This window comes from Anopheles merus, chromosome 2L (assembly GCF_017562075.2).
Source record: "Anopheles merus strain MAF chromosome 2L, AmerM5.1, whole genome shotgun sequence".
NCBI classification, from domain to species: domain Eukaryota; kingdom Metazoa; phylum Arthropoda; class Insecta; order Diptera; family Culicidae; genus Anopheles; species Anopheles merus.
In genome coordinates this window covers 20,469,568-20,496,618 of record NC_054083.1, presented here as the reverse complement: position 1 = coordinate 20,496,618, position 27,051 = coordinate 20,469,568, and the positions used below count along the sequence as shown (strand labels likewise).

Genomic DNA, 27,051 nt, shown 5'->3' with positions numbered 1-27,051 from the left:
CTGGTGAGGTGAGAAAGGTATAAAGAGTTCAGAACAAGCGTTGGAAGAGTTGGTGTTATCGCCGGATGTCGGATATTACGGGAAACGGGATAGTTATCGCTGTTTATTTCCGTCGGCATTTTGGCCGTAAAAATTAAAAGTATTAGCTTTTGGTAGGACGTACTTAATGTGTGGTTAACTAATCGACCTTTTGAACATGAAATGTATCGTCCTTTATGTATTTTTTAAATTATCGCATTTAAAGAGAAAATATATCAAGATATTGTATAGTATGCCCAGCCAAAAACATCCACATAATTCCCGATTTTTCAAGTGCGAGAACCTCAATTAAGGGGCAACATCACTTCGATTTCATCTCGAATTATTGTGGACTGCCCATTGTAAATGGATAAAATTCGACTGCACTGCAAAGTTTTCGTTGATTATCAATGTGCTTTTGCTCGTTTCATTTGGAGGGTTTACGGTAAAATCCCTTCCATTTTTTTCTTATTCCGCTGCAACATTAATGACTAAGCTCCCAAAAGGCGGTTCCAGCGAGATCGTAGCCTAAGGGCATTTGTGCATCGATCGTTCAAGACGAATGTAATTTATGTAGCTTGGAGTTTTTGTGGCTTCATGCAGATTATTTTTAAATAAAAGAAACTAAATGTCACTTCTTCACGCCTTGTTTTGAAGTGTACATTTCAAGATCAAGCAATTGGTTTTAAAATACTTTCGGTTCAATCAAACGAAAATGCACCTTCACCTTGCTTATTGACCAACGGCTTTACGGGACCTTTTGATGGATTGATAGCTAGTGGTTCACCTAGTCCTATTTTTGCCAATGTGTATCAGTAATTTTGTCCCGCGTTTTATGCTATTTTATTTAATTGAAGCTGAAGCTTGCTTTAATCGGTTTATGTGGATACAAGACGTACTTTTCTTCAGTTTCTTAATTCCCAACCAATGCCAATTAAGTTTGCACTTTTTTCATAAAAAAAAGTTGTTGAATCGATCAATCATTATGCGGTGTGGTGGAACCATATTTAATCCCATATCGGTTTTAATTATTGCCTTTCAATCTCGGTTCATCGGTTCGTCCTTGGAGGGATTTTTGTGAGACATGTTTATTCATTTAAATCCTCATCATCATATCACTAACATCAATCTCGATTCGAGGGAATGATTTATAAAAGCACTTTTGAAGCTTCCCCGTTGCAAGATTCACTATTGATGCATGGTTTCAGTAACACCATCCGTTTCTTGGTTGGTTTTTAGAACTTTAAAATGTATAACCTAATCAATCGTGTAGGATCTGTTCTTCACCCTGAAATTAAAAATATAGCAACATTGGAAGAACAACATTGTGTAAGGTGCATCGTAAAGGAGAACAACGCACGGAAACTATACATGCAACGTGCATACACACACACACGTCCATTAAATTGAAACTCATCGATCATTTAACGTGCTAAACGATTTGCCGGAGGAAAGAAACCAAAATCCCTTGAGGAAGGAGTGCATTCGTTCGCTTCGGTCGATGCTTGTGCACATTCTGCACACTGCTGCTTCATGGGTTGAGCTTGGCGCTCCATAAGAACTCGCCGTGTTTTGGGTTATAAAAACCCGAACCAAAGTGTTTAGCACAACTTTGGCGCTTGCTTAAAGTGGTCCATTATTATTATTTTTTGCGTTACACAGTGTACGTTTTCAATCATGGCTTTCAGCGCGTTGTTGCCGCCCTGTAGAAAAGTTAATCTTGCCTCCCTTCGGTTCCTGGTTTGTTCACTGCAGGACGACATGATTGTTCCATTTTGACCGATTTCTAATTGTGGCTATGAGCCCAGCCCCGATGTGGTTGCAAATCCGATCAAGCAAAAAAAAAAAAAAAAAGACATGGGTGGAAAAAGGCAACAACGCATAAGTCGGTGGCCGGGGAATCGTTCACTTCTCGTCACGCTTCGTAGTCCAGTTTCTAATGTCAGTTTAATGTCCGCGTAACGGACTTTGGCTTCAGCTTCCAGAACGACCGTAAGTCGGAAAGTAATCAATCACTGTTAAGAATATCCAGCCGGAGTTGTTGTTTTTTTATGTCGTTTGCCGTTTTTTTCTTCCTTGCAGTACAGAACGGTGTGGTGGGGCCAGTTTTTTGTTTGTTTTTCCTTGCTCCACATTTGCTGAAGATATCCCGGATCGGTTGCGGTTTTTTAAGTGTGAGACCGTTTTGGAAATATGGGCTTTGTGGGGCACGCTCGGTGGGTAGCGAAACTTAAATGAAACTTCCTGGTGAACCAAACCAACCAAGGAGCAGAAGGAAGAATGGGTCGAAGTGTTGCGGTTAGAGGACAAATTGTGGCACCGTTCATGATGTTGCCATATTGAGAAAGGGGAAAATCTGTATTCTGAAGTCACTGGCCAACACATCCGTAAAGACACAATGCATTCTTTCAAAGCAAGTCACTCCAACGGGCGCCACCATCAGCTCTTCTACTCCACAACCAATCCCTTTTCTTAATAGGGGATGTAGTCTTCTCAGCCATCGTAAAGAAATGCACCACGTGAAGAAAGTGTAATTGCATCAAGTTTGTAGCGTGTGATGGTGAAGTTCTTGCTGAGGAGTGATTTTGTGCTGGGGTACAAAATAAAACCAACGACCAACTCCAATCGCCGTCGAGCGCAGACGTGTGAAAGTCATGTATGTGTGTGTGTGTGTGTGTGTAGAGGTATATCATTAGTGCAATTCATCAGCAAACTACAATTAGGTTACGTTACTGTGCTTCTGCAGCAGCAGCATCAGCGGCAGCAACTTGTTCGGTTAGCGGGCAGCAGCAGCGCCTCAGCTCAAACACCATACGGCCGCCGCTCGAAAGATGGATGACGTGGTTTTACTCTCTGCGGTTTTTCGATTGCTTTCTTTCTTCCGTCCCATGTTTCGTGCTTCGTGGTTTACAATCAATCCACAATAACCAAAAAGGGCACGTTGGCTCGTACAAACCTGCGGAGGAAGTACGAACTCACTTTAGTTAGATCAACATAAGTGGGACTTTGATTGGACAAAAGTGTACGCTACCTTTGGACACACTTTCGTGTGTTTTAAGATAATAGTTGGGGTTGTCGCCTTGTAGCCTAATGGAATTATACAACTTCGAGAAGAATGTTAACATGGTACAAATGATGAAGTGTTGAGAGCTCCTCAAATTCTTTACTTTAATACAAGTTCTTATGTATTACAAAATCAGTCTTTTTGAAGTAAATTTCCTGAATCCTTATTCTACCAGACAACCAGGCAATGTCAAGATCTTTGCAAGAAATCCTGTTTAGATTGAATTTGAATCTACTATTCGCGGAATGGTAGATGGAAGTCTTCGGTATCAGTTAATATTTCATGTTCTTTTATCATTTGAACTTTCGGTGACATTTGACAGATTTTGAAATGGTTTTATAACCTTACTACTCCTATATCGGTTCATCGTGAATCGTCATAATGTGATCATGTAACATGTGCAACCACACACTAGTCGCCCTCAGTTTTCAATTTCCAAATCTCTTCCATTGCTCCGCTCCTTTTATTATGCTCTTCGTGTGTAAAGTGAAAGAAAAAGTAAAAAGGTTTTGTAACACCTAGTTCCTGGTATGTATGTCTGAGTGTGTGTGTGTGTGTGTGTGTGCCCTACAGCGACCTCTCCAGCCCAATGAGATAGATGGCCGGCTTGTAAGACAAAATGTAACAAAGTGGACAGTGGAGGAATCACCTCTCCCCTAACCACCGAGATTAGTAGGATGAAAAGGCTACGCTGGTGATGCCTCAAGCAGATTAGGTTTAAGGGTAGGAAAATGAAATGCTTCCACATCCGAACCCCCCCGCCGCTAATGAGCTTACAAAAAATGGGTTAAGCATAGCGATCGGTGGAAAAAAAAATTTTTTTAAGCGAAATGTAAAAGTGCTTTAGAAGGAAAGGTATATTAATTTCCCTCTCGTATTAATCTGTTCACCGCGTTAGCATCTTCGGCAATTATTGAACTGCTTTTCTCTTGCTTTAACTGAATCTCTTTTTTATACCCACAAAGGATAGCTTGTAACGTAATTAGCCTTATGTAAATGTTACTCTTTTGTTAGCAAATTAGGATCACTTTCGAACTTGTTGTTATTTTTCTTAGAAACGGTATGGTATGTAAATTTAAACCTTTGCCTTTTCGGAAAGTTATGGCGTCTCACTCGCACGACCCCGACCTCGGACAAAATGTTTGCAGTTGTGTAAGCAAACCGGGTGTCGGTTCAAACGCCAATGCCGCAATGATTTCTCGGAAGATTCGTCATGATGAATTGTTTGTTCAGAAGAAGTGTAGTTTAATGTTAAAGATGCTTTGTAAATTATTGGTGGTGGAAACGTAATGAGTGCTTCAAAATTGTTTAACAAAATAGACATTTTTTTAGACATTAGTTTCCAAGTTAGTGTTAAACTGTTATTGCAGCAGTATTATAACTGCAATGGAAGCAGAAAAACTCGATGAAATTAATACCAGATGTGGTAAACCAAGCGAATTGAACCGAAACCAAAAGTAAGCAGAAAAGTTTTCCGTTTCTTCTAAATTACTTCATGATAGGTTTGGTTCTTATACTTCCTTGTACACACAACTTTTTGAAACAGGATTGTTCTCGTATTTTATGTATTCGATTGTTGCCTTTATCCTCAGTCTTTGTTTTATTCCGATGGCAACAGTATCTCTAACTATTTACTTTATTTCCTATCCGCTGCTGTTGAAGGATTGAAGTTTTCACATAATAAACATGCATTAATATTGCCAAAGTAAAACAAATTCTCAAATAGGAATGGAAACCGAAGGAAGTCATATTTTCATCTATTTCAATTTTTCATTATTTTTTTTTAACACTATCCAAAGAACCAATCTCATACTTTTAATGTAAGAACTGGTTCGGTTCATATTTTTATTGTTTTCATGTTCATATTTTCTCCCTTCATCGTGGTCTTTTGTGTTTTTTGTTTTCAAATGTTTTTACAGAGATTTTTACTTTCTCCTTGCATATTTGGTTCCACTTGCTTCCCTGTATGTGTTTTTATTTGCTCTTGTAAAGAAACGGGTAGCAGTTTTGCGCACAGTTGCCGTTTCCTGCGAAGAGAAAGGAACATTCTTGTTACATTGCAACTAAGCTACATAAAACAAATGTTTTCCGGGAATATTTCGCCATCTCGCCAATAAACTAAAGTGTTCAAACAAATGTGTTTTGAACGTGGCGTGTAAACACTTTATTCTACACTTTGCCGAAACAAGCCCGTGCTCCGGAGTTCGGTAGATGATGAAGCTGTGTTCCTTCCTCGATAATCTCGTTCTGAGTTCTCTTTCGAATCGAAATGTTTGTGTATGTGTGTGTGTTTGTTTTTTCTTACTTTAAATTCTTCCATTCAAACTGTTGCTCGCACTGAAAGAAACAAACTCACCAAACTGCCTCGTGCACATCCTCGATGTTACCAGTGGAACGTGCGTAAACTGACACGATCGCATAATTCATCCGTGTTAATCAGAATGCACAAATCTTCGGGGGGGTACATTTCGCTCGTTCCGATATGCGTCCATTCTGTGCATGGCCAATCGGCACAGGAAACACGGCGTGGAAAGTCATACAAAAAAAGAGGGAATCTAGTAGTGCGTTTTATTTTCGCTCCCTCAACCAACCTCAGTCTCCTTCTCGCGCAGTTGCGTCGGTGCAATCTGATGCGTTCCAAAGGCTCCGCTTGTGCATTTTCATGTTCCCTGCACACTTCACTGGAAACAAAGCGAAACCTTCTCACGTTCACGATGCGCTTCGGGCGCTTAATTGTTTTGTGCGCGACCCGGGCGCACAGTTGTGCGTTGTTGGGATGCAGAAATAGCGACAGCAATAAATCAAGCAATTGCACTCGTTTTGTTGAGATGGATGCAGGAAGATGTGTACAAATGTTTATGGTTCGCCTTTGTGGCGGGGAAGTGTGAAGGGCTGTTTGACCGGAGGAATTTTGTGCTATTGCACTTTGATTTGCGATGCAAATGAAGCAAAAGCAAGATATTTGATCGTAGATGGAAATTGAAATTGTCGCGACATGGCTCCTTTTATTATGTTCAATACACATTTCGTAAGTGGTGTTGCTCAAGCATATAATTAATATGTAGTGGAATTAGTCATCTAATTGCGGTTCTTTGATTCTTGTTAAATAAATGGGTGCTTGTAAAAGCGTAAAATGGTTGTTTTTGTCCTCGTTAATTAGAGGTGTAATTATTCGCACGAGAAAAAGTATTGCAAAAGAATGATGTATAACCCTCGAAAGGTCGTTTTTGTTTACGGCTGTGCATTCTTTGTGATTCAAATGAATAATTTCTGATCGTCCTGGCCTTTATAAGGCAGAAGAAAAACTGAATAAGTCTTTTTATTCAAAAGAAAAAAATATCAAACAGTTGCATTGCTGTTCCAGCAACAGGTGGAAAGTAGAAATAATTGCATAACTACCTACTGTTAATGAGTATTCATGGTCCCTATGCTGTTGTGAAGATCATTTGAGTGTACTAAATATTCTATTTAAAAATTGATTAACTTGTTATCTTCAATTTTCATTTCCTCTTTATATACTGCTTGTTGTTATTCTTAGTCCTTAGCAGAGATATCCGTAGTGTAAAGTTTGTGTAAGTTAATTTTGTTATTAAGACGAAGCAACCCTCATTTTAGACAAACTTCGTTTATAAAATTCTAAATAAACGAAGCGTCATCCTACACATCCATTTACAGTAACAATATTTGCATTTGGTATCATTCATTGTGCATGCATACAAATTGGTGATAAATTCCTCCATAAACACTGAATGACATGTACATGTTTTGTTACATATTGTTGAAGTGTTTGTTCTTTTGTTTCTTTTTTGAATGTTTCTGTTTAACCCCCTTACAACTGCACTTGCGGTCGTACTGAATACAGGTCAAGTAAGTACTTCAGCATAGAAACTTCATTTTCAAATCGGTTCAAAACGTTTTACGCACTCCAAATCGACAAATATAACGTCCAAATCCAACACACCGAACATACTGCTTATGACCATCAAACTTGACGACAAATTTGGTTCCCATTTTCATTTCCCTTTCCTCGATACTGTGGGTTATGTTTACGAAGTTGTGTCGCTATATACCATTTCCTGATTTGACTATTTGACCAACTAACCTCTCTTTCTCTCGTGGCTCTGCAGGGGTCCAAGGTGTGTGGATTTATGGGTTTATGACCATAGCGGGCAAAGCACTCGAAAAGTTTGTCCCTCATAATTGAAAACTTTGGTGCAAATCTGGCACGCACACCCTTATCCACACAATGGTGTTCCGGGCGGAAGTGCATCGGGAAGCTTTCCTTCCACTTAGGGGGACGGTCCACTAACTCAGCGTGAGGGAAAGGGAGAGAAAAGTTTCTTTCGTCAAGGGCCATGAAATGTTTCCTTGTAAAATTTTGACTGTAAAGTTACCATTGATAAAAGACTTGTGAACAAAGTCATATATAACAGGGTTCGTCGCCATTGATTTACTTTAAAATTGTAATCACACATGAAGTGAAATCATAAAATACAAACCACGGCAAACGGAAAGACAAACAGTGCCCATCGTTTCCATCTCAATTGTGAGCAGGATGCCAAATCTTGTCATTTTTCGTGTTACGTCTTGTTTCTTCACTAACCCCCGTAGCAGGTAAAATAACCTTCCGGAAGGTTCGCCTCAAACACCTCCGTCCGCTGTAGAAGTTCGTGTTGAGTGCTATCCTTCGGGGATGGGTCATAAAAATTAGCATAATTTTCAGCATGCAAAACTCACCGGAGACTGCGTGTATGTATGTGTATGCGTTGTGGGAAAGAAAGACAAGTCGTCAGGATGGCAACGAACGCCGGAACGAAAACAAACACTGCAGCACCGTTCGCCATTCTTTTGCATTATCTGCCAGCCTGCCAGCAAATTGGCCAGTGTTGACGCGGCCTTAATTTTTGTGTCGCTCGTTATGAAGAACCCGCTCGGCTTTGGCGTTGGAAAAAGGAAGGTAGTGAGTGCATTCATGCCTGCGGTAAAGCCACTTCACGTGGTAACGTATATATGTCCGCAATAAGAAAAAAACTCACAAAAACGAATGGAAGGGTCTGTCATACACGTTATCGTGCGCAAAGAATTATAAGTATATTGATAAGGCCAAGCAAAAGGTAATTCGTTCGACAAAAATACACACACTCATGCACATAGTGCTTCTGGTGATGCAATTCTGTCGGCACCGCACAAACATTCACACGGGATTTCGCGAGTTCGCGTCATTCCGGCGTCTTGGCAACGACCTTCACGGCGCGGGCAGGCAAACGGGGCAAAGCCACCAAAACTCCAAATTGTTTGTTGTCCCCCACCCCGCAAAACCGGCTTTTTAACACAGCTCACGGAATAGCGTACGATGAGCAAGCGGAATGAACAACCACCGATGGCCTGCCGCATGCATGAACTCTGCTCGAATCATGCATAAAACTGCTCGAACGCTCTCTCACAACAGCAGCAGCATGTTTAGTATGCATTTGATATTCTCCCCGCTCTCGGGCTCACCGTTCAAGCCGGCTTGAGCGGTTCGCAGGCTCCGGCGTGCCGTTCATTCGCTCATTCGTTGCGTAGCATAAGAAGCAAGCGGACGCACGCTCGTCGGCACGTTTCCCCGGGAGTGTGTTCATCATCGCCAAAAAGGGTCGACGAGGCTTTTAGCGTGCTGCACAAAACCGTTTGACGCTTCGAGCGCGGCCGTTGTTTGCGTCCCGATTTGCGTGCTTTTGCCCATCCGCAAGTGGTGTGTTCTCGGAGAGTGTGTTTGTGGAATTTGTTTAGGCAAATGTGATTAATACACACGGTGGTGCGTCAACCAGGCAGGCGGGTTGCTGGAGGTTTGCGTGAGGGATTTAAGTATCGGATCGGGTTCGGTTGTGTCAAATGCGGCATTTTTTATCGGGTGATGAAATTTTGGGCTTAAACTCCGCTTAGTGAAGAATGCCGTTTCGCGACGTGTGTAGATTAGTGCTGTTTCTTGAAGAAAAAGAATAATGCCGCACGGGCGACAGTAGACGAAGGAGGCGGGCGTGGGCTACATTGAAGTTGTATGTCCTCGTGTACAAGTGCAAAAATATATTCATACCCAGCAAATATTTACTTAGCAAGTTTGTATTGTGAATGTTCGGGCGTGAAATTCGAGTTGTTTAAAATAGAAAAAAAAGCCAAAATTATCAATTTTTTACACAATTTTTAATTAGTGAAAGTCACTTTCATGTGTGATTTTTGTGACAAAAAATAATTAAAAGTGAATGAAAAGTCTTGAAACTGGGACAAAAATCCCAAATGCTCACGTGTGTCGTTCCGTACTTCGAAAGCTAAAAAACGAAAAATGATTAATAGTATTGGTGAAAACGAATAGATTAGATTGGCCGTTTTGAGTGATTTGTGAGCCTAAAAGCTGCGTGCCACTTTTGAAAGATTTATCTCGAAAAGCTTTTTTCGTTGCCGAGTGAAAATTAAATTATCTTTGCCTGATCAAAACCGCCTGTGCCGCCCGACTGTACGTGTGTGTGTGGCTGAGTTTGAGTGTGGCCGTTCTGCCGATCAAAGTGAAGGTGTTGCTCGCCGTTACAATACCTACCTAGACGAGCCTGTAGCCTGCGAGACGTCTTTCTATGTGTGCGAATGCAAAAGCCTATGCTAATTTTAAAGGGTCGCTGTGCGCGGTGCAACTTTGCCCTCATTGACGTGAATCAGGGGAGCACGCTGCCGAAGTTGGGGCTGATATGTAGTGTGTTCGACGGCTTTGCGTGTGTTCGTGAAACTCCCCCCTTGCTCGCTCTCGGAGTTTGTGAATAATGCTACCGATAATTAGATTTACCGTTTAATTACCCACCGCCGTGTGTGCTTGTAAGTCGTGGCCGTGTCCGTGTTGGATGAAGAGCATGAAATAAACGAGAGTAGCTTCGAAAGGTGAAGGTGAAGTAGTGTTTGAGGCGCCTTGCGGTAGCCTGCAGTGGCGCACATAAAAAGACGGGAAGAAAAAAGAGCTCCTCAACGGCAGACTACAAAATCTGCAACACATCTGCAATCCTCCTCTCCCAGTGACAGTTGTCTGACTGAACGGCCAGAATCTCCAGATTTGCCATACACATTACACATTACACGGTGTCAAGAAAAGCAGCAGCATTCAAAGCCAAGATGTATCTGCAACAATCGGCACCGGTGTCACCGCACACACCTTCCACGCGCAGCAGTAGCCGGAGCAGCAGCATGCATCTGGTTGAGTATGACTACGACGAGCCGAAGCCGGCAAAGGTTAGTTTAGCACCCATCATCATCATCACTGTCGTCATCATCATCACTGTCATCAACTCCGGCACCATCCTCACGAACGTTGTCCAGCGTGGACGTTGTCGTCTTTCGTCCGGCGAAAGAGTAGAGTGACGAACACCCACCCTCCCTTACTAACCGGAGCTGTTATTTGCTCAGCTAAAGTTGGCATGAAATTATAAACTAACACCTGACGATCCAGATGTAGAGCAAGGGTGGTGAAAGAAAGAGCGGGTGTTGGTGATGCCCTGGGATGTGTAGAAAGTGCACTTGCTAACATTCTGACCAAACACAGACACACACCGACTGACGCAAGGGTAAGGTTTCCCTCTTTCGGGAAATAGGGAGAAACCTCAGCATTACACCAGAGGAGGGCAACAGTTTTCATTGAATGCATTGCGCAACAAGCTAAGAGGCTGTATAAGTGCAAGAGGGATGTGTGAGCTGAACTTGAACGTTTTGCATTGTGGCCGAGTATAATTGTAAGGCAATGAGGGTGGGTAAATGGTGTTCCAAGTTTTTTGAAGTCCCGGGGAATAGTCTCACAAGACACGACTATTACTATGAGATATACATTTCCTGCGTTGAAATCGTTTATAAAGATGTTATTAAAAATATTACTCAAAAACCGAACAATTTTGTTTGATCAAAGAGAGAACCATCAGCGAATTAGAAGTTCCGTTGAGTGTGAAACATTTTATTGCACAAAACGATTTCAAATTTGACGTTACAGAGCACCAATAATATATCTTCACTTCTTTCCATTCGCTTGCGACACTTTAAAGCGCCGTAGGCTTCACGATTAACCTTTGATCTGAAATTTCTTTGCAGTTTTTATTTTGCGAACCACCAGATTGACACGGCTGTTGCGTGTTGTTGGCATGATTGATTACGAAACATTACGATACAGCACCGACAAGATGGAGTCGACGGTTGACAATCTTTTAGTATGAAACCTTGCAAAGTCCATACATAGCTTTCGCTCAAGTTGATGTGTTTGGAGGTTTTTTGTTTTGTAAGGGTCGCTGATCTTTTAATTTTAATATTTTGCATCATCCAAAAAAGACTTCAATATACACAGGTAGATAAGGGAATCATTTTGTTTGTTTGCAAAAAAATGCTTCCCTTTTGTACGCCAAACAGACAGGTTGTTGATGTTTTTTTTACCTTCTGCAAGGCTTTTGACGCAGATAATGATGAGTATGATAAATGAGGCTGTGCGCATGTTGTCGTCGTGTGCTGTTGCCTAGCACTGCTCGCCGTTGTCGCTTCTTGCTTAGCAGTTAAACAAGCAGCGTTTTGCTGCCTTGACATTCACTTACCTGAGCGACCAGAGCAGTGTTGATGATAAGAGATCCACACTAACGCTAAAGAACTCCCTGAGTGTTGTGTGTAGCAACGAGATATGTTCTCAACATGCTGGGAGGCACGGAGGCAATGTAATAAACACCCGACCACTAATGATCACCGGGACGATAATTTCTCGGTCTTGGCAAATAGCACCGGAGTCTGCATTGCAGAAGATTAAACTTTTTTTTTCTTTCTTCTTCTATAAATAATTCCCTTGCTGATGGAGGAACCGGCTCAGGATGAGTATCGAGAAAGGGAGGGACGAAATAATTTCAATTAAATGATTAAAAAAGCATGATAGAACGCGATAGCGGAAAAGTTTCTAATTATCGTCGATTTCCTTCCGACGATTTCGCATTCACCAGCAGAATAAAATTATCATTGAACTGTAAAGCAATAAAAAAGCATCCCAATGGTATGTCGTTTTTGCACATTTCCATAAAATCCCATTACATCAGTCCACGTCCAATTGTTGTAGCTTGGTAGGAAATAATTTACCCTGTTTCTTAAACCCTATCCAACTATGGCAAGCAATACTCTCCACAGATTGAGTAGCTATTAGTCAGATATTTATCTGGCAAAGCATCGAGCGGTTCACGCCTTGCCAATTGTAAAATAAAATTGTTGTACTGTTTGATAGCCATCGGAGGAAGATGGTGGGTTAGTAAGGTAAGGTCGGTACATCGACACTCACCACACAAGTCCGCAATGATTCACGTACCGTATCCACATCGAATTCTACCTCATTTCATTATCTACCTTCTGGACCGCAGCGCGCACACACACTATCTCCATAGCTTGTACGAGACCTCCGTGTGTATACTTGCTGGCACATAAAAAAGCAAAACATATCCTCCAACCTGAAAGGCTGAGCGCTTGTTTCAAGGTTTAAGCGGCGACCGCCACGTAAAAAAAGTGCTACTGGAAAAGCGTCAGCAAAAACAAAGCCACCTCGCAGAAAGGGTTTACCGTTTTCCCCGTCCACACATTGCTTCCAGTGTACAGCAGCATCCTCCCGTGAAGAACCCGTTTTTATCGATCACCACACACAGCAGTCACATATGGCCAGCAGCCAGCGGTGGTCAGCATAATCCGGAAGCTCTGCTTAGTCGTCTTCTGCGGCGTGGGGGCTGTTCACCGACCCCGACCTGTTCGATCGTTTTGCGCATAAATGCATGTTCATGCTTGACCGTCACAGCCGCCTTCTCCGCGCGCCAGGCAATTCTACGAGCGTTTAATTCCAGCCTGGGTCAGCACCCACCGTGCAGAGGCACTTGCCGCTTGCCCATAAATGGAAGAAATTCGTTCACTTCAGTGTCAGCAAGTTTGGCTGTAGGGTGCTGTTGTTGTTGTGGAGATTATGTGGTTGTGTTTTTTGTCCACCTTCGAAGCTTTTTAAACTTGCCTCTCAAAGGCCAGCGGTCGGTCAATGCTATTAAATCAGCAACTCCCCAACTGCCCATTGCCCAACATACCTACTTTTGGCCAGATGGTAATCATTTAGCACCTTCCACCACCTGCCACGACTCTGCCATTTGTCTCATTAGTGCAGAGTTTGCCGGTCACGCGAAAACCGTTGAAGTACTATGGGGGTTTCCCCGCTCGTTAACCAAATCGTTGGCCAAGTGCACCGTAGGTGTCTGTAATAACAACAATAAAATGTTTGGAATTAACCAATATGGAACTATTCTACTGGAAGATTGGTGCGAGGTCTATTGAAGTTGGATCTCTTACAAGATTGGAAAAGTTCTCTACGTTATAGTCAACATCTCGTACGATCGGGAAGATTCTACTGTAGGTTTACTTGGTATTTTTCGGAGTGCGGTAAATTGTGGGAAAATTAGCAAGCAAAATATGCAAACACTATCATTCTCACCCTCCCTCGATGGTGCTAACAAGATGGTGGAATGGCGTCATTGGGCTCGATTGTAACAGACTGCGCCTGTTAGCGCAAGGTCGCTAGATGTTACTCTGCAGCGTTATGAACCTGTCGTTGTACGAAAACGAGTACGTTCTCTTATCTTGGTACGCATTTTTTGGAGGGGAATCAATTATCAAGCCCGTCGACAAAAGGTTCGGTACACTCCCGGTACACGAACCAGTATCTCAAATAAATGGGTTCGCCAACTTCACACTCCCTGTTGGTAGTGTTTCGATAAAGGGCAGACAGATTGGCGACGGTTAAATGTAATATTACATGATATGACGTGGCCTCAAGTATGGCATGTCCCAAAACGTGTGAAACCTGTGGAAAAGATTGAAGTGTAATGCCTACGTGATGCGCAACACATTTACTGATTTTGAAGTACGCTCAAGGTTTGTTGTGTTGCCAGGGAAGTTACTACACAGTCCTCTTGACTGACGAATCATTTACGGTGTTGTGTCACCGTTTGGGGGAACTTAAAAGAAATTCTATTTTAAGCATTCCATGAAAGCTCATTAAGTGCTGCCATCCCACTGATGGTTTCCAGTGAGTATCGAGATTCGCTCCCCGATTGTGTATCATTAATAGTGTTCATCAGCTTCAATGAAGCATCAAACTTATGAGTTCGATACCGAGCGGAGGTGTTGGATTTAGTGCTTTTCAAAATGGCCTCTTATGGATTGATATTCTGTGTCTGTTGACTATTGAAGTTCTCGTCTCATCGTAGAGATAGAGAGCGGTGATGGCGAAAGCACGGAGTTATTAAACGAAATGCAAACATATCGATCGAACCACTCGTGGTGGTTGCAAAGGATTCCCCGAGATATGGGAACTCTCAAAAGGGTGAGGTGCAGTTGTTATCAGCGGGGCAGATACGACAGTGTAGGAAGCAATAATGGCTAACGAACCGGTACACCGCACCTCGGTCGACCCGGATGATGTGGCCACAGTGGGCAATAGACGCTCATTAAAATGTTTCCCCAGCGATGAGTTTCCATCAGTAGAGGCTGCTGCATAGTTCTGACAGGTATGACAGCTTTTATCGTCCAGCAATTGATGACTTTTGTGGCGGCACAAAAGATGCAAAGCGAGGTTGGAAGCAAGAGCATGTGATATGCAACTTAATGTTGCCACGGGAAGATGGCGGATAGTGGTTTGGTGCGCAAATAATCGATTGCCTCAATTGTGCCACCCCGCAAGAACGATGGTCGTCAGGGAATGAGGATAGATACTAAATGGGGTACCTGAAACAGAGGATGAAATATTTGTTTTAAATGAGTTGATGGTGCAAACAATGTTTAAACCACCGATATTCCTGTTATTTCAAATTTGGAAACTAACCGCAATGAATCTGGATATAGTTTTCTTTAAAAATTGCTTGGATAGTGGTTAGGTAAAGTTCAAAACCGACGTCATTGCCTCAAATGTCAACCCCTGTCTCTGATGCACTTCATGGAAGGTTGTGAATTGTAGACAAATTTTAACACTTCCTACCCCATCTTAGTAGTAGTGATTCCATCTTTACGATCCACTCGTCTGGAACGGATCCAAGCCAGAGAGCGCAGGACAAACTTGTCCGTTTGGCCAAAGAAAACCCAGCCAAGTGGAAAGATTTCTTTGAAACAACGACCAACGTCCACCCTGACGCGCCCCGTGTGCAGCTTCCCTGGGCGGACGCTTACCTCGCTTTTGTCGCAATATTAGCTCCATCGACACGGAAACGTATAGCCCGGTGTTCCGAAAACTTTCCCTCCCCGGTGCGCCAGAAGTGATACCACTTTGCAAGATGGCAAAGGGAAAACTAGCCGGCAAAAATGGCACGCTTCAAGGTGGCGCTCCGGAGTTCAACCACCTTTTCCGGTGCGCTGCCGACGAATAAGCGTAGTGGAAAGGTTTTCGTGGTAACGGGTTTCCGTGGTCTGGCGAGCAAGCGGGGTACATAACCGGGTGCTGCGGACTGTGGCTAACTTATCGGAGTTGGTAAAGATTTCGGTCTCGTGTGGTTTCGAATGTGCGGCATATGCTTTCCGCAACCTGCATGACTGCACGAGCATCTGTACAAGCTGATTATCTTCCATCCCCGGCGCCCTAACGACCTCGAAGGTGAATTGGTGCAAGCCGGTGCCACCCAATCGGTAACATCGGGCTCAACACAGTTGCAACAGTGTCTGATGTTACATCCGGAATCGGGCATTTGGCGGTTTGGCACACGGGCTGGAAGTTATCGGCTGTACAAGTCTGAAAGTAGCAAATCGGGCAGTTTTAAAATGTTCACAGTTGTGTTCGAGAGTTTATAATTCGTCGCAAGCATGGCGATCGAACGATTATTTTGATAATGAACAAGTGAGTTAACTTTTTAACGAAAGAAAAACTTGTGAAAGCAATGATAACCAAACCTAGTCAAATGTAAGAAATAACGAAGGTCTTTGATTAATTTCCGTTAAATTAAATTATCTTGTACGATAGTCGGTATAGTTTTGGAGCTCAAGATGTTTTCCAAAAAAGCATTCTTCTTCAAAGACTTAATAAAATCCGATTTCCTTTCTTACTCACATATGCAGTTATCCAGTGCGCTTCTATTTCTGGAGTTGTATTGCAACTTTGCGCATCAGTCACGTATACGTATCAACAATTTTCAATGCTCAAGACTGTTGCCATTATTTGCTGAACTGACTATTTTGGCTTCTCACACAGACACAAGTGTAGAGCTCAGCACGATTTGCAGTGTTAGTTTGTTTATGTTTCTGAAATCGTAGCTTTATATTCTAAGCAGTTGGTGTTCAAGCACGGCTGAGCAGAGTTCAAGACTGCAAATTCAGCATATCGTAAGCCACGCATGTCTTTTTAGCGATCGTTTGAAATGTGTCTGTAGGTTTTGCATTCAATTTATGAACATAACTCATCTTCTTCTTTTTACCGAAACCCATGCCCCAGCCAAACATGTTGCAAGGACAATGCAAACTTTACGCAAGCTGCATGCTCACTCTAGAGGAAATTGGCCGATGTTTATTGCTTCCCTCCGTGTGGACCGTTCGGAAACATAATTTTTCATTCATTTGGATTGCCTTTTTCGGGACAGAAAACTGCATTGTTACATGTGTTTCTGTCGCTAATTTCCCCTACACGGGCACCCTGGTACTGAAACATTTATGAACTGAAAATGGACATGCGAAAACTAACGCCTGTATGGTTTTCGTTCAGTACCGTGACAAATGTTGCATTGTGCATTGTTGTGCACGCTGCAGGACGTTTAAAGCCATTCCATACGCTAGCAATTTTACATATTGGTTTGGTGGTGAATTTTGATGCTAATTCAATGGCTGGTTTACCAATCGAGAACAAGAACAAGACCACTTGCCTCGTTCATTCGTCAGCAGAAAAGGGCTTACGGATACAACCATCATAAGAGGTAAAGTTTATCGTGGTTTATTTCATTCCTCGCCACTTCGCTCCGACCACAGCGGCCGCTATAACTCATCGAACGGTTGAAGAGTTGCAAAAAAGCACTGACTCACGATCTATACGTATAGCAAGTCCGGTTCCCGTTGGGAACGACTTTGAGGATTTCTTATTTGTGAATTCTTTCCTTCTGAACAATCACCCGGATCTTGTTGAGTTTTAGCAGGGAAAAGTACCTGGTGGACGGTTATGCACTCTCGGCATCCATAGCAGAGTTAATAAATGTCAGACTGTACCAAACAAAACGTTACGTTACACATAATTGTTCAAGTATATCATCCGAGAGTTTGCTTTCAACCTCTAACCCAAGCGGTAGCGACAGCTTCCGAGAGGATTACCGATTCCTCCCAGTTCTTGCGATTGGATCAGAAAGTAGTTTCTGTGAGTGGTGTTCTTGCCAACTTTTCTTTATGACTGTATTCCATTTTTCGATGGTAGTTTTTGTGTGATCTTGCGGGGTACTTGAACTTGCAAATGGTGCCAAGCACACACAGTCACTGCTTTATTCGACACGTTGCTTCGACCTGGCAGGTCGACTTAATATTTCTTCACGTCTTCATCTCCAAACGAATTACGGCAATATGAGTTTTATGATCGAATGAGCAACAGGCAAACCATGATCCTCTCCACCGTTCGAAGTCGAAAGGCAAATTATTTGTTTCTCTTCGGTTGTGCAAATTTTTCGCCTACCGATCGTGAGTTGGGGGTTTTTACGCGTTGAAGCTTTTGCTTCGTTTCTTTTGGCGATGGGTTTTTTTTCGTATCACATTCACCGTGGCATTGAAATGGCCAACGCCACATAAACTTCGGCGGAATGGTGCAACGTACGCGAAAGCTTCGAAAAACAAACCGTTCGGTTGTTGGGTTCAGACTCTTTTTTGTTCCTGCTTTTATTTTTGCAATATGGTTCGCTCAGTAAAGTCTTTAGGCAAACGCTTGAAAGTTTGGTATAACGATCGGTGGTTTTAGCGTCTCGTTTTCTTTACTGCTACGTACTGGTAACTTTTCGAAACGAACAAATTCTTTGTTGTATGGAAAGAAGCAAGGGGACGGTTTTCAAATACACTGCAAAGAATAACCATCTCGTTTGTCGCGTACAACAATGCCGCACCCGTGTTAGCATGCAACTGTTACCATGTGGCTGGAGAGTAGTTCCCGTCTCCGACTAAACCCGATGTAGGCACCTTTACTCTATTCCCAAAGCCGACACAACACATACCAAGGTCATGCTAACGGAGAGGTGTTGTCTTACTAGAGAGAGAGTGTGTGTGGCTGCAACAACAGGTACAAAATGCAACAGCAGCACTGGGCGGATGCAAAGAAACAGCGAACCTGCAAACCTCCAACGACAGGTCAAGTCTGCGTTGACGTTTTGCGTCCAATGATCCGCCTCCGGCAAGCGCGGTGAAATCGATCGCGTGTTACCGATCGCGGGTGAGAAGAAAGATGTTGCCATGTTGTCGTAGCCCCGTGATGTCAAGTGTGGCCGTACCTTCTGAGGATTTTGCGCCTCGAAGTGAAACGGACACCCGCCCATTCGCACGGTTGACAGATGACCGATTTGTGTTTACATATCGTTTGCCATTTACGTGCTCTGGGTCGTTTCGATGGGATCTCGGTTGTTTGAAAGATCTGTGTAATAACCGTCTTACGGTGGGTTTATCTCGATCGAAGCGTAGGCAATCTTGATGCAAGTCGAAAAAGGGCATTATGAATTGTTAATGGAGAGGTTGAATTTGTGTACATTGTGTTGGTATAATTTATATTGATTCATCGATGAATAATCAAGCGATTTATATGGGATTCATTTAAAACCTCTTTCTTCGTACTAACTGTTTAAATATATATACCAATATTACTTTTTATACTTTTCCGTTAGCATATTAACATAATTTTCTGTATTTGCAATTTATAAAACTCGCTTTGATATGCATCTTCTTCCCACTTTTATGGAGAGTGTAAATGTAGAACTGGCTCGAAAATGACACACCATCGTAACCTAGATCGACTTTCAAATACCGCTGGCTCTTGTTGTGCTGCGTTGGCAACGTTGTTTGTTCAACGGCTTATCTTATCGGGTGCGAAACGCACACTACAAAAAACCACCACACCTAACGCCCTGCTCCATAGATAGGTACAGTGTGTGTATGTGTTAGTTGTATTTGAGTGTTTTCCACAACTCGTAGGTTTTATTTTATCAAACCTCGTGATAAGGGAAAAATAGGTTGCAATGGAATGTGACACAGAGTGTAAAGGGGGGAGGGGGGGGGGGCTCCGTTGGTAGTATGTTGAAACACGAGCTTGCGATAGGCGATTGTTTTTTTTTTCATCAATATCTGGTTAAAACATATTGCAGCAGTACAACATGTAAAACAACATATGGTGTTTAAATTTCTCCCTAAAATTGCTTTTGCTCTAATATTAACAACCAATACAAAAAAATGTTACTCTTTGATGAACCACTCTGCAATCGTGCGTAAAATGAGCAAAATGGCATTATCTGTTTTGCCTCTCCGTAACGTCTCATTTTCTGAAACAGGAGAGGAGCATTCTGTTGCCATTCTTTCTACCAGTTCCGCATGCACCACTACATGGTCGCTGCATGTTGCGGTATTGACGATGCGCTGCCTTTGAACATCAAAGCAGGAAATTACAAATTAGACACAATTTGACCCTTCAACGCAGTACGCCTCCTGTACGATCCAATTTCCCGAGAGCACAATGTGTAAAGGAGGGTCAGTTTCTTCGATGCTTTATGTGTGATCAAAGCCTGTCAAGTAGGCAGGCCCGCCCTTACTCGATAAAGTCAGCCAAACGCGCACACACACACACCGACACGACCCAATACCAACAGGAAGTGCAGCCGTGCCCCGCAACAAAGTAATTAAGTGTGCAATTTTATGCTACGCTATTTCGCCAATATCTCTCTACCCTTGTTTCAAGAGCAGACAGACATGCTGAGGAAGTAGGGGGGAACCAGGCCCGTCTTCACGTGCCAGGAAGTGGCTGATGTTTATATTGTTTCGAGACCGGGAAGGGTGAGCCACTGGGATGCATTGGAACGCGCTACTTTGGGAATCGATTTAAGCCATCGTAAGCGAAAATGTTTAGTCTTGCGTTCCTGACGCCTCCTGCGGAAATTGCGGGCGTTCTCTTGAACACCCTCGATAAGGGACGCGGGATCTCCCTGGACAGACACATTTCCTTTCCAATGTGCAGAAGGAATTGGATAAATCAATCAACAGTTATGTTTACTTTGAGTGCCGCCTTCCGTTCAACTGTGTGTGTGTCTCTGTGCCCTCAGGAACCTCCGCTCAGTGCCCGCAGCGATGTTCCCGATGGGGAGTATATGGGGAAGCATCACCATGAAGTATATGATGCTCGTCATCGTACGCGAACACACCGTTCGGTGTGTTTATCGAACGGTCATCCGAGGTATACCACCCGTGTTTGAAAAACAATGACCAACCCTGGGGCAACGGTGATGGGCTTTGTTGTGACTTCATTGAATATTCTAAACACGAACCGACACCACGGGGACGCTCTGTATTTCCATCGCCGAGTTTACCAATCATCGGTAAGGGATGGTTGTGAATAAGCGGCAGTAGTTCAAGGGCTTCCGCTCCGCCCTTGGAGTGGGGGCATCTCCCTGTTCCTGGAATCGAAATCCTGGAAGTTGATGATCTGATTTCTGTGGCAGTGTAGGTGGTGTGTTAGGAGTTATAGAACGTGTCGAATGCCGCTGGAGATAGAGAAAGAGAGCAATGCCAATTACGAGACGTGTATCCCCCGGCACTAAATCGATTCAGACGAGAAGGGGCGAGATTGAAATGGAATACATTTCGTGTGATCGTATTGGGAAACGAGCTGTCCGCAGCAGACACGCGCACGCACCGGTGAAGCTTAATGACATTCTGACATGTGAAAAAACACGAGTCTATTTCACCTGATGTCCCAACCAGAAAATCTGTACGACAAACCCTGGGGCGGAAGATGGACTAAAGGTGCTTGTACCCATTTTAGTGTCAGATTTTCGGGCGATAGCTTTGGAGCATTAGACGCAGTCTGGCGGACCCACTGTTTTGGATCCTATACCTGTTGTTTTGAGGAGACCATAATATCATGGTTTTCCGTTTGCCTGGACACTGCTTATTTGGGACGACTACCTCCCTGATGGTCGCTGGGAGGTTGAAATCCATTTTGGTTTTTCTCACAGAGCTCTCTTTTGGAACCCAAGTTTAAGTGAGTTTTGTTAAACATGCTCTTTATTGGCTTTGTTTAGCTTTTTGATATGATCAGTCTTTCTGCATAAATAATTCAATTTTATTTCCGAAGAATCAGATCAATTCACGGGTGTTTTCGTTTGTAGAAGACCAGCTTAATGGAATCTTCTTCCACCGTGCTTTTCATCCCGATGTTTGTGTCTATGCGTTGCGGATGCACACACCAACTAAATCTTCTTAGCGTCTATCTGGTGCTGGATTAAGTCACAACACAGCCATTTTTTCTCTCGATTTATCTTTGACTGTTTGAAGTCAACTCGGAAGAATTTATAACACTGCACCGCAAGCATAGCGTTGTGATTAGGGGTTCCATTGGAAAGCTTCTCGCTCCCAACAACAAAGGGCAACCGGCAGACACAGCACACACGCGCGCGCGGCAATTGTCTCACCAAATTATAATTTATCTAATCGGTCGATAAATAATGTAATTCAATCGCCGCATAATCATCGTATTTCATTATTAACACAAAAACGTATGCGGTCGGAGATGTTCTGTTGCTCAACGGGCTATTGGTATGCTATTTTAGCGTATGCATTGGGTGAGAATTGCCATCGAGGTCCCAAATTTGCTGTGCCTGCAGCAAGATCGGAGAGAAAGAGAGCAGAAACAAGGTACCAAAGTCACGAGCATTGTTTAGCTGTGCTTTGCGGCCAGTTGAGGCCAGTCGTGATTCGGACCGTTGGAATGCTGGCTAGCAAGGAATGATCCGACGGCAGTAATCGATTAAGTCATTACTTATGTTGTGCACGTTGAGCTGACCGGGGACGCTTGCTGTGGTAGCCTCTGAAAGAGATAGAATTAATTAGCAGAAGAATGCGTGCAATACGGGCCCAGGATTTGTGTAGCCCGTACGAATCGGTTTTATTATTTATGTGGTCAGCCGATTAGTGCTCACGAGCACGATTGGATGTGGAAAATGGGTAAAATGAAAGAGGAAAATGGAACTGTAATGTTTGCTGAAAGGGTTGAGAAACTTAAATGGAATTGAAATTGAGCTGAGAGTCTTGAGGAGTTGTGTCTTAGTGACTGTTTGCAAAAAAGCTTTAAAATTATTTCTACAACAATTAACTTAAGTATACCACCGAAATAGATATTCTATTCGAATTTCTATTGACTTTAATAAATTACTTGACCCGTACTTTTTAAACCATTCTAGGAAACAGCAAATAAAAATTAATATCAAACAGTTCATTTAGTAGCTGAATAATTTTAAGCGCTCTGTTTAATTCAATTTGCATTCAGTAGGCAGATAAAAAAAACTCCATTTCTTATACAAAATCAATATGAGTGAAAGTAGTCGAAAGTCCTCTTGAATGATTTCGTCGCAAGATTCCTAACATCCCCAGCAATCGAACGGATCGACGAACGGGTTGAGTATTGTCTTACCGTACGTAAAATCCTACCTCACTTACCTTCACTTTTTTGCCTCACGCCTTCTCCGGCGTGAAAAGGTCAACGGTCGATCTAAGCGGTCAACTGACCAATGTGTTCATGACGCTTGTGTTGAAGCCGTTTTTTGTGTTGTTGCATAAAATCAAACGTCAAACACCAATCAACCTGGTGGTGTTACTCACCTTTGTGAGCTGCCGCCCAAACTGGGTTGAATTTGCTGGATGGGATGGGTAACGGACCACAGGTTACATCCAGTTAATTATATGCTAATGAGGCCATTGGCGTTTTATTTATAAATCCATTCGATTTGTTCCTCATCTACTGCCACCAACCACCCATGTGGCTCCCTTCCTGATACAGTTAATTAATATGAAACCTTCCCCGTGAGCCTCGTGTTAGTTCGTAATAGTTCTATTAGCACCTGTGGAGAGGTGGAAGAGTCGTGGGAGCAAAAAAATTGCATCGACTGCACTTCCCCATTCTGGGAATTGCAATCGATGCACCCTTTACCCACCGCAACCTGCACGAGCGGGCGTGTTATTGATGGGTGGTAAACATTTTTTCCACACCAACACCGCCCATTAACATTGTGCCTTCGGTCCTCGCGCTTCACACTCGCATACATTTGCCTCACTGAATCGGCTAATTATTTCCACTTAAGTTGATCCAGATTATTTTTATTTCCTCATAGCTTTGGTTGAACTTTTTTTTGCATCATCGCATTGTTAGCCGGCTCAGTTAACAATTTAGGTTTTACCTTTACTACATTTGTTGTGATTTTTTATCACTGTTTTGATTTTACTCATAAATCGTTTAAAATTATGCTCCCGTTTGCTTGTTTGCTGTTTGTTGCCTTTTTTATGCTATTACGCCAGTGCTCAAATCATCCAACCAAATGATTCCATTTTCCTTTTGTTTCTTTCCCACCTATGTTTAATAATCTCATTTTCATTAAATAGTTTTTTATGCATCGTTAACTGCGGGCTCGCGTTTATTCAAATGGACGGCAAACATTAGCTCTTCTTTTTTGAGGATCTGTTCTCCCTTTATTATTCGTCTGTTTGTACTTTTTTGTGTGGTTTGTATGGTGGTTTGCCCACCATCCACACAGCCAAATGGATGGTACGTGGGAAAAGCGTTTCGAGCCATCATAAACAAGCTGGAAAGCACAGGATAGTTTTAATGCTTGCACTCGCGCTAATAGGAATTGTATTTTGGCTTTCTCGCTTCTTCCTCTTTTCTTTTTGTTTTTACACGATTCTGGAAGCGCGGTTTATTTGGTAAGCATATTACTACTACTACTACTACTACTACGTCTTTTTTAAGTTGCATCAGTAATTTTTGTGCTGAACTTTCATACCATGTCCACAAAGTTTTCGGAAGCGTCTGTATGTAGCGCTGAGCGGGTTCAGGAAGGTGCCAACAAAATGAAGATTATAAATCATGTTCTGACGCTTTGTTCTAGTTAGTTTTTTTGTGGTGAAAAGTTGTTACATTGTAATGATAATTTATAAGTGTCATCCTACACGTTTGAAACGTTTCTTGTGTGTTAACAATAATCACTATGCTGCACATATTTAAATTCTGCATTAAACGCAACTTCTAAAAAATGTGCGGATCATATAATTCATTCTGCTATCCGCGTGTCTTGTCGCTAATGCACTTTGCAATCGTTTGCAAAACGTTGCGTTAACAACTGTCGGAACTAACTTTCAAACTGAAAACTCAAAACGGAAAACATAAATCACCGACAAAGGCACTTTGTCGCGCAAACAAGCCGCTTAGCTTGATTGTTTGTAAGCGTGATTACAAATCACAAAGAAGGGAGAAAAAAACAATCCCCCGCTGATGAGACAACGAGACAGCAGTTTAAAGTTGTTAACCACACACCAAAACCAAAACCAAAATATAAAAAAAAAACTCCATCCCGTTAACAACTTGCAATGGTTATGGCCGCTTCGAAGCAGATGAGATAAGATCACTAATTCGGCTTCTGGTGGTAGAGAAAGAGATCCATTGGAGTAGTTTTGCGCGTTGAGCAATCATCATCATCATCATTATCACCCAGCATCACCCAGCTTCATGTGTATCATGCGCTCTGCATCACATCTCCGTTAGGCATCTGTTGAACAGCTTAAACCCAATTTTTGCCATTTTCCCTGCGCGGGCCCGTTCGTCGTCCGGATGTGCGGAATGTCCGCTTGATTTCTCTTCCGATCGTTTGGTCTGCAGCAAACACATACAGAGAGACACTGGCAATTCCAGCATTAGCTCCAATTTCGGTTGCGGTACCAGATTGCGATTGCGTGGTGTTCGGCTGAGCGAAGAAACAGCACACAGGCCATTTTGTGCAAAACCACGCTCGGATGCTGGCGGAAACAGGCGACAGGCGAATATGCAGACAACAAGTGACGGCTGTGACAGGGAGGAGGGCAGTGGTGTCTCGCGGCACGGGGCAAGTAAGATGAAAATCAAGTGTCGATTAGTTGCGCCGATTTCGGAAACGATGTCCATAAATTGCAACTGCGCCGTGAATGAAAAGGAAAGCCAAGAAAGAAGGCAGCGACGTTGTGTGGAGCTTGATGCTACTGCCGCCGATCGCTTCATCGGGATTTTAGACTTCGCGAATAGATACGGAAGCAGGAGGAGGGAGTGCATAGTGGTGATGGAATTACGTTCATCTTTTAGCTTTGCATTTCAACCCACGAGCAATCCCCCCTCCGTTTGGCGGATGTCGTTGAATGTAAGGAAATATGTCCGTCGACGGGTAGATAAATAATCCGTTTAGTGTAAATTGAAACGTCGGCCATGTTTGGAAGGGTTGTTCCTGATATTGATACAAATTTGAGTTGGTTGAGCGAGTGAGTTCTTTGATTAAGATTGACCATTTTCCAATGTTTGGTTTAGAGAGTTACGATGGCACCGAACTTGATTCATGTTTTAAAGAATCTGGAAGAGGAAGCACTCTTTAAATGCTCGTAGACATCTCTAATATTTCACTCCTAGCCTCACCACAGCATACCTTGGAAGCTGCTGGCTGACTCGAAAATCAAAAATATCATTAGACTAATTGAAAACTGATCATCACTAATGGCACGGAAACAGCACCAGCACCAACAACAACACAGCAGACATGTATCTAGGTGACCTCGTTTTATGTCATTTCATTTAAAAGGCGGCATGTGCTGCAGAGGAAACCTTTCTTCGGCAGCGGCCCACCCCTGGTGCTGCCTTTTTCCTTCGAACCGGTGTCGCATTACATCCAGTTCGATTGCCATTTCCCAACGCTCCTGTGTTTCTTGCACGTTTCGCTTTGATTTCAAAGTGACTTTCGTTGGGAACGAGAAGAGTGGGGAATGAGCGAATGTCGGGTTTTTGTTTATTTTCTTAAATCTTTCACTGGCATCCCTTCGGGGGTGCTCCCTAAATGCGCTGCAGAAGGTTTTGAGTTTGAGCCAGACACCCAATCTTTAACCATAAATCTCTACACTTTGCAGGCTTTGTTTGTGTAGACATTGTTCATTGTTCTAAAAACTGGAAGAAAGTATTTTGCCCGTTGGAGAAAAGTGGTTCTGTCGTAACGGAAATGGTTCTTGTCATAAAGATGTCCTTCAATGAGGTTTGAGTAACCATAGCACACAGTGAAAGCAATTAGAACATTCCTCTTGCATACTCACTTATTTACTCGGCAGAGCTACTGTTATCCACTCTGGGGATTAATTCATTTCCCAGCGTTACCAAAAATAGCCAAAAGCAAGAACAAACGACCATCTTCACAGCTTCGGGCACATGTTAGAACGTATTAGGATTGATTACCTTTTTCTGCCTTACGGACCTGGATGACATCTCACACAACGTACGGTTCCGTCGAGACCAATCACGCCCAAACGATTGCACTACTCACTCCTCTACCACAGCCGCTCCCATACCGATAACATGCATCTAATTTGGATTTCTCGCAAATCTTCTCCTCGTTTCAGAAACTGCTGGCCAAGGCAACGTTCGACAACATTGCCGAAAGCACGGACGAGCTGGCGTTCCGCAAAGGCGAAATACTGACCGTCATCGAAACGGACACCAACGGACTGAAAGGATGGTGGCTGTGCCAGCTAAGGGGTCGTCAGGTGAGAATTGGATTTTATGGCCCATCTTTGCCTGCCTGCGTGTAGGTGAGCGTAGGTTACGGTTGCAGCTGCATGTTTGGGGGAAGGACGCTCAAATTCCTGCAGCCATCGTAAACGTAAACGGAAAATTCACCTGTTTCGGTTCCCAACGAAATTAATCCCAGAGGAAA

At 43.0% G+C, this 27,051-nt stretch overlaps 1 protein-coding gene across 2 annotated transcripts in view; it reads left to right on the top strand.

Annotated features, from left to right (window-relative positions):
* Positions 1-27,051, top strand: part of LOC121591594 (breast cancer anti-estrogen resistance protein 1) — a 116,585-nt gene that overhangs the window by 34,217 nt on the left and 55,317 nt on the right. The window contains exons 1-2 of one of the 2 annotated variants that reach the window (XM_041912301.1): positions 8,626-10,333; positions 26,738-26,881. In XM_041912301.1, coding sequence (XP_041768235.1) covers positions 10,217-10,333; positions 26,738-26,881 — 261 coding nt within the window. In that variant the 5' untranslated portion in view covers positions 8,626-10,216. Of the gene's footprint in view, positions 1-8,625; positions 10,334-26,737; positions 26,882-27,051 lie in introns of those variants that run through there. The other variant, XM_041912300.1, reaches the window with a different exon arrangement.